A 12,120-nucleotide genomic window follows, 5' to 3' on the forward strand; every position below is an offset into this window, starting at 1 on the left:
ACTGTTTTACAACAAAGTTTTGTGTCATCTCCTGTGTAACAGCCATGTCATCTGATCTCATCATAGCTCTCACACTGTGATCATCTGGTAATATTCAGTCACTCGGGTTAGTACTTTATTTCATATGATTATGTATGTTTTATGTAGTAAAACGTTGACAGGGGCTGTACATATTTTGGGTAGATGCTGGTGGAATAGGTCACTTTCTGGAAACAACAAAAAACTGCATTGGCTGAGGGCTACAGGCTTGAGGCTGCTGTCTTGGGCTGCGGTAGCTCTTCTGACACCTCAAGTATCACCTGGACTCTCTGATGTTGCATCTGAGTTGTATGTCTTCACCCAAAGTTGAATGGCAGGCTGTAGCTGTGTCACAAATCTCTGGGCAAAATGCAAATGAGGGTATTGGCCACGAAGTTGCCCCCTTTCACCTGAACAACAGTTATGAGGTGCTGTCTGCTGTTGAGAATAAATTGGAGATAACATGGGCATCAAACAGATACTCTGGAGAGGTCTGGGTAAGTACAGAGGATGAGTACAGTACTAAGTATCAGTTCCATCAGTAGGCAGGCAGTAGAATACTTCGGTGAAATAGCTGGCATTTCAGGTAAGAAGTCTCTTGTGCACTACTGTGTTCCCCATGGGGTCCCTTTTGATATATGGAAACAGTTCTTACAATGGATAGTGAGTACACTGGTAAATTATGGCTCATGTCATCATGCATAACATTTGCTGCCTGGATTCACAGGCAATCCTCAGTTCCTTTCCATAGCATGCTTCAGTAATGAAGACAGCTAAGTTCATATGCAATGTGGAAGCACATCTCATGATTTACAGTATTGTTCTCAGAACCAATTAAGGTCCTCTGGTTTGGATTCAAAATGAGGGTTTAAACTGGAAGTTCAGCAAAATCTGCAGTGGTCATGGATGTAGATTCCCGGCCACTGGAGGCCACATAAAGCAGATATCTTAGGTGTTATGAAACAACTCAAATCACTTAAGAAAGGCAAGTCTTTCGCTCCAGATGGTATACCAATCAGGTTCCTTTCAGAGTATGCAGACACAATAGCGCCATTCTTAGCAATCATATACAACTGCTCAATTGACGAAAGGTCTGTTCCTAAAGACTGGAAAGTAGCACAGGTCACACTAATATTCAGGAAAGGAAATGGGAGTAATCCACTGAATTACAGACCCATATCACTGACCTCAATTTGCAGTAGGATTTTGGAGCATATACTGCATGTACTCTAACATTATGAAACACCTTGAAGAAAATGACTTATTAATACATAACCTACACGGATTCAGAAAATATCGTTCTTGTGCAACACAGCTAGCTCTTTATTCCCATGAAGTAATGAGTGCTGTCGACAAGGGATCTCAGATCGATACCATATTCCTAGATTTCCAGAAGACTTTTGATACCGTTCCTCACAAGCGACTATCAATCAAATTGCGTGCATATGGAGTATCAGCTCAGTTGTGTGACTGGGTTCATGATTTCTTGTCAGACAGGTCAAAGCCCATAGTGACAGACAGTAAATCATCGAGCAGAACAGAAGTGATATCTGGCGTTCTGCAAGGTAGTGTCATATCTCCCCGGCTATCCCTGATTTATATAAATGATCTAGGTGATAATCTGAGCAGCCCAATTAGATTGTTTGCAGACGACGCTGAAATTTACCATCTCGTAAAATCATCAGAAAATCAATTCCAATTACAAAATGATCTACAGATAATTTCTATATGGTGTGAAAAGTGGCAATTGGCACTAAACAAAAAAAAAGTGCAAGATAATTCACATGGGAACTAAAAGAAATCCAATAAATTTTGGGTATACGATAAATCACACAAATCTAAGGGCTGTCAGTTCAACTAAATACCTAGGAATTACAATTATGAGCAACTTAAATTGGAAAGACCACATAGATAATATTGTGGGGAGGGTGAAACTAAGATGGCACTTTGTTGACAAAACACTTAGAAGACGCGACAAACCCACTAAAGAGACAGCCTACATTACACTTGTCTGTCCTCTGTGGAATATTGCTGTGTGGTATGGGATCCTTACCAGTTGGATTGACGCAGGACATCAAAAAGTGCAAAAAAGGGCAGCTCATTTTGTGTTATCGTGCAATAGGAGTGACAGTGTCACTGGTATGATATGCGAGTTGGGGTGACAGTCACTAAAACAAAGGCGGTTTTCTTCACGGCGAGATCTACACTCCTGGAAATTGAAATAAGAACACCGTGAATTTATTGTCCCAGGAAGGGGAAACTTTATTGACACATTCCTGGGGTCAGATACATCACATGATCACACTGACAGAACCACAGGCACATAGACACAGGCAACAGAGCATGCACAATGTCGGCACTAGTACAGTGTATATACACCTTTCGCAGCAATGCAGGCTGCTATTCTCCCATGGAGACGATCGTAGAGATGCTGGATGTAGTCCTGTGGAACAGCTTGTCACGCCATTTCCACCTGGCGCCTCAGTTGGACCAGCGTTCGTGCTGGACGTGCAGACCGCGTGAGACGACGCTTCATCCAGTCACAAACATGCTCAATGGCGGACAGTTCCAGAGATCTTGCTGGCCAGGGTAGTTGACTTACAACTTCTAGAGCACGTTGGGTGGCACGGGATACATGCGGACGTGCATTGTCCTGTTGGAACAGCAAGTTCCCTTGCCGGTCTAGGAATGGTAGAACGATGGATTCGATGACGGTTTGGATGTACCGTGCACTATTCAGTGTCCCCTCGACGATCACCAGAGGTGTACGGCCAGTGTAGGAGATCGCTCCCCACACCATGATGTCGGGTGTTGGCCCTGTGTGCCTCGGTCGTATGCAGTCCTGATTGTAGTGCTCACCTGCACGGCGCCAAACACGCATAAGACCATCATTGGCACAAAGGCAGAAGCGACTCTCATCGCTGAAGACGACACGTCTCCATTCGTCCCTCCATTCACGCCTGTCGCGACGCCACTGGAGGCGGGCTGCACGATGTTGGGGCGTGAGCGGAAGACGGCCTAACGGTGTGTGGGACCGTAGCCCAGCTTCATGGAGACGGTTGCGAATGGTCCTCGCCGATACCCCAGGAGCAACAGTGTCCCTAATTTGCTGGGAAGTGGCAGTGCGGTCCCCTACGGCACTGCGTAGGATCCTACAGTCTTGGCGTGCATCCGTGCGTCGCTGTGGTCCGGTCCCAGGTCGACGGGCACGTGCACCTTCCGACGACCACTGGCGACAACATCAATGTACTGTGGATACCTCACGCCCCACGTGTTGAGCAATTCGGCGGTACGTCCACCCGGCCTCCCGCATGCCCACTATACGCCCTCGCTCAAAGTCCGTCAACTGCACATACGGTTCACGTCCACGCTGTCGCGGCATGCTACCAGTGTTAAAGACTGTGATGGAGCTCCGTATGCCACGGCAAACTGGCTGACACTGACGGCGGCGGTGCACGAATGCTGCGCAGCTAGCGCCATTCGACGGCCAACACACGCACGTCTTCAGTTTGCCGAACTAGGAAAGAGAGAAGTGTATGTCCACTATCTGGTGACCTACGTTTCTCCACACTGCTACCCATCATTGCTTGTACAGCCCTCTTGCAGTGACCGGAGCAAGTATGGTGGGTCTGACACACCGGTGTCAATGTGTTCTTTTTTCCATTTCCAGGAGTGTATTTACGAAATTTTAATTATCAACTTTCTCTTCCGATTGCATAAATATTTTGTTGATACCCTCCTACGTAGGAAGAAATGATCATCATAATAAAATAAGACAAATCAGAGCTTGAACGGAAAGATTCAGGTGTTCCTTTTTCCCACACTCCATTCGTGGGTGGAATGGTAGAGAAGTAGTATGAAAATGGTTTGATGAACCCTCTGCCAGGCACTTAAGTGTGAATTGCAGAGTAACCAAGTAGATGTAGACGCCACCTGTGGGAGGTGTGTGCGTGGCACAGTCTCTGCCACACCATCTGCCTGTGACTGACGCACAGAGCAGCAATGACTGGCTTTCTCCGTGTTATTCTAGTTTGTACCATGCTCATCAATTGTGTTGTGTTTTGTGGAGTCCCGAGAGGCTATTTTTGTAGTAACCAAGTATTACGCAAAACTGATCCAAGTCACAAAAATATAGTTTTTTCATAACCTATGAATTATAATGATAACAGCCTCTTGGGACTACACAAGACACATCACAACTGATGTGCACGGTACAAACTAGAATAACATACAGAGAGAACTGATGTGCACGATACAAACTAGAGAGTGGAGACTGTATGTGTGCACGCCTCCTGCAGACAGGCTTGGGCTGGTACAATTGGCGGCCAACTCAAGTGCACGAGCACAGCAGTACCACATTCGACACAGTTACACTCACACATACTAGTAATAGGATACAGTGATTCGTTCTTTATATCACAAATAGAAAATATTATAAGGGGGTGCCCTGAAAAGTAATGTCTCTGAATTTCTTATATAAAAACGCTTAAAGCTTTTTAAATAAAGCAAACTTTATTAACCTTCTACATCTTTATTCTTCATGTCTACATATTTATTTTCAACATAGTCATCCTGATGATGAACACATTTTTCCCAAAGAGAGACCAGTTTGTTGATACCATCACCGTAGAATGTCTGACTTTGTTGACAGAGCCATAATCTCGCCCCTGCTTGCACTGCTTCATCACTATTACAGCAAAGCCCTTGAAGCAGTTCTTTTGAGTTTTGGAAACAGATAAAAATATGTTGGGGACATGGTGGGACTGTATGGAGAATGATAAATGACAGTGAACCCAAAGCATAGGTTTGTCGCACGTGTTCCACAGCCCAGGTGTGGTCTGGCATTGTCATGCCGAAGGAGTGAGTGAGTCACATCTGGATTATAGCACACTGATTTTCATGCACCGATGTAATTATGACTGACACTCTCTCTCTCTCTCTCTCTCTCTCTCTCTCTCTCTCTCTCTCTCTCTCTCTCTCTCTCTCACACACACACACACACACACACACACACACACACACACACACACAATTCAGAGACCTCTATCAGCAGAGGGTTGCAAGTACTTAGATACAAAGAATAAAGATGTAAAATGTTAATAATGTTTGCTTTATCTGAAAACTTTTAAGAGTTTTCACACACAAAATTTGGAGGCTTTCCTTTTCAGCATGCTTGCATAATTAACTTCATGAGCATCAATGGTAAGGTCTAGAAATTAATATCACTAATTTTTGATGATAATGATCACACAGTATTTAGAAGAGAAAGATGGCTGTAAATGGAAGTGAATAGCTGTAAAGTCTTATATTCTAACTGGAATACAACACTGTCAATTGTGGTGACATTTATCGCTGTAAAAAGAGAGGGAGAGATCATATCTAGTGAGATTATTACAGATTCTGAACACAGTAACTGGATACCTTTTGTAAATTATCTACTGAAAACATTGCAATGGCAAGGAACTTGGATGTCACATACAAATATATTCATCATGATATGATAATAAGGCAAGATTTCAAATTATAACATTACAAAGAAATGCAATGGGTGGCCATCAATTACACTCAGAAGATGAAAGCCTAATATTGCTGCTAGACACATTAAACAGTGAAGTAACTACTTCTAGCTTTTGAAGCTATTAGTCCCTGCCTCAGGGAAGAAAGCGAGGCAGTTAGAGAAGGATATGGAAGAGGGTCAGGTCACTCAAACCCCAAGTTGAGAAGGACTCACCTTGTATGAGGACAATGGGAAAAAACTAAATACCATATGAGCAATGCCATGAATCATATGCAGTTTCCCTCAAAAGGGATGTAGTCATTTACTGATGCAGAGATTTAATAAATACCTTCACATTATTGGACTATCTTTGGAGAATGTCCTAGGAATAGCAATCATATGCAATATCTACGAGATTATAAACTACCAATACCACAGATATAGCTAAAATACAATAAAAATGGTGTATTTACGATCATGCAACTGATGTGTAATCAGTCATTGTCATTTTCTGCCATAGCACTTGTGAAATAATATGATTCTGAGACAAGTAACACTGTCAAAGAAACCAAGCAGCAACTCCTCCTTAGTGTCATTATTATTAACAAGTAGTATTAAGGAAGAATATTCACAACAATATTCACAGGTGCCCTAGTTATGTCCTGAATGTTAGCAAGAACCGATATGTAGAAATTGCCAGCAACATTTCACCATTGGCAGTAATGTATCAGAGCTGAGCATAGCACAGACCGGCAGTTCAGTCACAGTGTGGTTCATTCCTATGTCCAAACAAGCAACAAGCACACTGATACTGAAACTATCACAAAACAATATTCCAACATACTTTCAGACCGATATAGGAGCACAATCAGTTTTAATCAACGGAAAAAAGTGAAGTCATCAACTGTCTACCAATGCAAAGAACACACAGGCAATTGGTCATATACAATAATGGACAGTTCCCAGTAATTGCCATATCACCATGTCTATCATGTATAAGAATGTTAGTAGGAATTTGATGATTCATGGGGCTACATTTCCACTGACTTGAAATACAAACTACTCAAATATGTTTCACACAACCCTCATTACTTAATCATTTGTGCTTTTTTACAGTGAGTAATCTGTCTCAGCACTACTCTCACCACAGGAAGCCACTATGTACAGTCACCTGTGTAATGGTTTTGAAAATAACACTGCATTTCGGTATGAACCTTGCAGCGATCACTCGTGAACCAAACCCAACTGATGATCGCTTATGAGTTACAATAAACCAATGAAAATGCAACAGAACTGCATACTGCCTACTGCCTTTTCAGTGGCAGCTGGGAGAACTTCATCGACTTTGACTCTACACAACTACTTGCACGAACAATCTGGCTTCTAGGTGTCCATTGTAAACAACGGTACAAATTCCTCAACACCCTGGTTTGTGAAAGAGGAACATCTGGAATATGGTTCCTGAATCAATAGCATCAGGTTCTTTTCACCAAGGAGGGCAAGATTTGCCTGGCACCTTTTGATCATCATAGAAGAGCATGGAAGTGACCAGATATCAATGCACATCTCAGAAATGCATTCTGCAAGGAGGTGGGACAGTCATGTTTTGGACCAGTATCATATACATATGTCTCTCATCATTATTAAGAATAATTTGAGTACTATGCAGTACTGGGACAGGATCCTCCAATGGATTGTCCAACCTTATGTCAATATTTCAGCAATAGGATCATCTTTCAAGATGATAATGCACACCATGCCCATCCTATCAACATCTGCCTCCATGAAACAGGAATGAACTAGTTAAAAAAAAAAGACAGTTTCCAGTACAAGAAAACTTTATTTTTATGGTTACCATCTTCAGATAGTGGTGAACAGAGCAGGCTTTGCCAACTCCACAAATGCCAACTGCTCACCACACTGATGCTCGTGGAGTTTGTAATGTGTGCCGCCACCTCTCAACATGGTATGAGGACTGAAGGTGGTCAGTAACTGACCAAAACCAGTAATAACAAAAAAAAGAGGTTTCTTGCAGTTGAGACTGTTTATGTTCATTTTAAAATACTAAGAAAACCTGCTGTTCTCCATTAGAAGTGTTCTCAAAAATTACTCAACTAGACTGCACAGCCTGCACAATCTGCTGATATGAACTCAAAAGGATGCACTTGGGACTAGCTGAAAGTTTCAGTGCATCATCGTAGGAACTATCCTCACGCAATGAATGATCTCAGGAGTGCCATCATTGAAGAGTGGGATAGGCTTCAGCAGCAATATTTCACCCATCTGGTGAACAGCTTGCCAAAGAAGATCCAAGTATATTACAATGCACGCAGCAGAGCAACATGTTATTGTGCAGCAGATTTTGATGTCACAGATACAAAGATGTGTACTTTCACAACTGCCTGCCTTTATTTTGATTATTATTTTGCTTTTATTTCAAAGTTAATTTTTTCTTTTAGTTTTATGAGACTTACTCATTTATGATGCCCTTGGATCTAAGCCCACAGAAACCTAAGTTGTGGAAAAAATTTTAAATGGTTTATTTGGGTTACACCTTTTACAGTTTTCAGGTTCTAAACCAAAACTACTCAATTTTCTGACTTTGACTCATCATAAAAAGAATATGTACCCATGCTTGAACCTGCACATAATGCAACAAGTGTCAGCTCCTCCTTGCTTTTCCAGGGCTCACCTCATTTCTTTTTCTGGAGAGAAGATGTGAAAGAAAAGTGAGAGCAACTGCACAACTAAAAGAACATCATGCCAGTATCTTCTAGCCAATAAGTTGTGTGCATGGTGATCACAAATAAAGCAAGTTCTGCAATGGATATATGTGGCAGTTTGAAAGTGACATTGTGTAATCTTATATACCTGCATTTCCAGTACCATGCCAAGAATAACTATTGGCAAACACTATCTGTTTTTCACTGGGGCACCACTACAGGTACCCGTAGATAAGGAATAAATAAAACTTTGTGATACTAAAACACAGCATTCAGATTGTGCCAATACAACTGCCTTCCATTTGGCATGGCAAGTGACCAGAAATATTCAGTGGTATGTAGAAGAATTAATACATGTAGCACAATGTTCTGCACACAGTGACAGTACTCTGATTACAAGAAGAATGCCAATAAAAATTATTTGAACACAGTAACTATTATACCACAAATTCAGGGCTTGGCTTTTCATACTGGTTATGATTTGTTTTCAAAATTTTCACATATAACTTGTCCACCTATTCCTCCCATTCTAATGAGTGTAGATCCATTCCTTGATGATCTTATGAGTTATTGTTTACAGCAGCAAAGAAGGCTGCTATATGAAATATTGTCCTGGGAATTGAGGAGACAAAGGGTGGAAGCAGAGTGAAGGAGGACAACAATCATGACTCAAGTGATAAATAAAAACTTATTTTGATAATGACATACAATGATATGAATATTAACACAAACCTTAAGTTCTTCTTTAGACAAGCGAATGGTACTATTGTTCTGTGGATCTACAACTGTACCACTTAGATCAGTCTTGCTTATTTGGCGTTGGAAGATTTTTTCTTCTATTGTACCCACAGAAAGCAGCCTACGAATATAAAAAAAGAAAAGGATGGTATAGTGAGAGACAAATGTATATTCACCATAACATAATATAAAGCACACACACTGACAGACATCTACCTCTAGTACAACATGCGACATGAGAGAAAGTGTATAATCTGTAAGTGTTATCAATTAATTTACATGTTGAACTTTTTTATTTATTAAAACATTATCTCTTGCATTGCACTTGGTTCAGAATGCATGGTAAATCTAGACATGTTTCTGACTGGATACTACAACAACAACACAAACAACAACAATAACCCACTACAAGCATATAGGGAGACTTACAAGTGACATGTAATGCAAATTTTCACAAACCTTAACAATACATTGTCCATACTTGATCATATCTCGTAATCACCTCTTCACTTCTATCAACAAATTGTCATCCTTTTTAGCACACCAAGATTCACATCTTTAACATTTATCTGAGTGGTATAAAGTTACTTGGACACCTTGAGAATACTTCAAATCACAGGCAGAAAAACCTCCGCGAATATAATTCAAGCACATGCTTATTTATTTAATAAATGACATAGAAATTGGTGACAGAAAGCTGTGACATTACATTAGTTAGCTTACATTAGATTACTTATTCATTCCATAGACCCACAAAAGAGGGGATCCTCCAGGGTGTGGAACATGTCAGATAAACACATTACAAAAACGTAATTAGAAAACCTTGAGTTTCATTAATTTTAATGATCCTCAGTCAACAAACAGTAAAATTATGTACATGAATTAAAATTAAACTTCTAATAGTTACAGGTTTAATACTTATATCTGCTTTCATTAAATCCATCATTCACACAGTAGCTAGTTACTTGGCTATTACAATCAAGTATTGTCAAAAATTGAAGTAAATTATTCATTTCAATGATCCTCAGTTAAGAACAGTCAAATTATGTACAAGATTTAAAATTAAACTTCCACTATTTACAGACTTAAGACTTACATCTGCTTTCCATACACCCATCATTCACACAGTAGGTAGTTAGTTGGCTGTTACAACCAAGTATTGTAAAAAATTAAAGTATAATAAATTTTCATTAAAATGGCCTACAGCACTTGTTAAGAAATTCATGGATGGAACAGGAGTTGGCCACCAAAAATTCTTTTAAATTATGTTTAAATTGTGCCTTGTCTGAAACTAAACACTTAATGGTTGCTGGTAACTAACTGAAAATATGCGTTGCTGAATACTGGACTCCTTTCTGGGCAAGAGTAAGTAATTTTGAATCTTTATGTATATTGTTCTTATTCCTAGTCCTGATACTGTGTACTAAGCAGTTAGTTGGAAAAAGAGGTGTATTATTTACAACTAACTTCATTAAGGAATAAATACACTGAGAAGCTGTGATCAGTATGCCCAATTCTTTGAATAGGTTTCAACATGATGTTCTTGGAATTACACTACATATTACTCTCATTATACACTTCAGTATTCTAAAAAAATTTTCTCAGTTTGTGGAGTTACCCCAAAATATGATACCAGACGAAATAATGGAGTGAAAATAAGTAAAATATGCCAGTTTTTTAATATTTATATCTCCTATGTCTGACATCATTCGCATTGCAAACACAGACTTGTTTAGGCACTTTAGCAGTTCGTTAGTATGTCGCTCCCAACTGAATTTATTATCAAGTTGTAATCCCAAGAATTTCACACTCTCAACTTCTACTATTTCCAAGTCATCATATTTTATACACACACTAGAAGGAAATCTCTTAGAAGTTCTGAACTGCATACAGTGGGTCTTTTCAAAGTTAAATGACAGTTATTGGCTAAAATTTTATTAGCTGCCCTTTCTAAATTTATATTTGATTTACTATTTATTGCAATGTTTGCATCATCTGCAAATAACACAAACTTGGCATCTGGTAATTTAACAGATGACAGGTCATTAACCAGAATCCATTTCCTATTTTTGTCAAGCAATATCACCTAAAAAGCTAATTACAAGAAAAAATCCTCCCTCTGTTGCTATAAATAAATACAAGTCTCTCAAGCATAATATGCTAACCATGAATGCAATCCTTTCACCTTACTTTTGCTGGCACTCATCCCTGAGCTCCAAGACAGTTCCACTATGAAAGTTGCTTAGAGCTAACTGCAAATTTTGAAACCTAATGATTTCGAAATTTGAAAACTTCCATGAGGTGTCTCCAAACTATTCTGCTTCAAAATTGTTGCATGACTTCTACTCACTTTCCACTTTCTTTTATTTGTCATTTCTCTACTTGAGGTAGCCATTTGAAGAAGTCATAACTGTCTTGAATAAAATATTCTTTTACTACTTATAGTCTCCTCACGTTCCTTACCAATTTCTTCAACTTTATTGGCAGCAGTATTGGTCACACTAACTTGTGTGCCTTGTTGATAATTCTATACATGCAATGTGTCCAGTAGTTTGCTTTGAATATTTTATGTGCCTCACTTCCTACACTTTACTGTTAGCTTTTATTATAAGGCTTGAAGGTTTCCATATCAATCCTTTAAACATGGGAGTTTTTTCCCACGCACTATTATATATGATAACAGTGTAGGCTGAAGCAATGAATTAAAATATGTACCAGTGCTGGGATTCGAACTCAGGGCTCCTGCTTACTAGGTAGATGCACCATCCATTGCACCACACTGGTGCTATGGCTACCACAGCTTCATGGACTACCTTAGTATGTCTCCCTATGATAAAGGTGGGACTCAATATGTTTCAGGAATATCAACTGTATATGATTAATTTAAGATACTTATATAATTGTTAGCAAACTTTGATAACATTTGAGTCTTCTATTAAAGTATTTCAATTGTACCACCTAAGGCTATAAGTCCAGCTGCCTTCAAACTGTTAACTGCGTGCTGAAAAACAGAGATACACTTACTACCCACTATCTCCTAGATAACTGCTTTATTGTATACAACATTTCTGTTGCTGCTCCAAACTAATGTTTGCACTTGTCCTAATATCCTCAACTGTGACCACTACAATGCAAGTTTTTCTC

The 12,120-nt window shown here is 39.7% G+C and overlaps 1 protein-coding gene across 8 annotated transcripts in view; it reads right to left on the reverse strand.

Annotated features, from left to right (window-relative positions):
• The window catches only part of LOC126355958 (DNA repair and recombination protein RAD54B-like), a 385,308-nt gene that overhangs the window by 101,208 nt on the left and 271,980 nt on the right, over positions 1-12,120 (reverse strand). For 7 of the 8 annotated variants that reach the window (XM_050006553.1, XM_050006550.1, XM_050006555.1 and 4 more), the window contains one exon: positions 8,971-9,097. In XM_050006553.1, coding sequence (XP_049862510.1) covers positions 8,971-9,097 — 127 coding nt within the window. Of the gene's footprint in view, positions 1-8,970; positions 9,098-12,120 lie in introns of those variants that run through there. The other variant, XM_050006557.1, reaches the window with a different exon arrangement.

The sequence above is a fragment of the Schistocerca gregaria genome, chromosome 3, assembly GCF_023897955.1.
Source record: "Schistocerca gregaria isolate iqSchGreg1 chromosome 3, iqSchGreg1.2, whole genome shotgun sequence".
Lineage (NCBI taxonomy): Eukaryota > Metazoa > Arthropoda > Insecta > Orthoptera > Acrididae > Schistocerca > Schistocerca gregaria.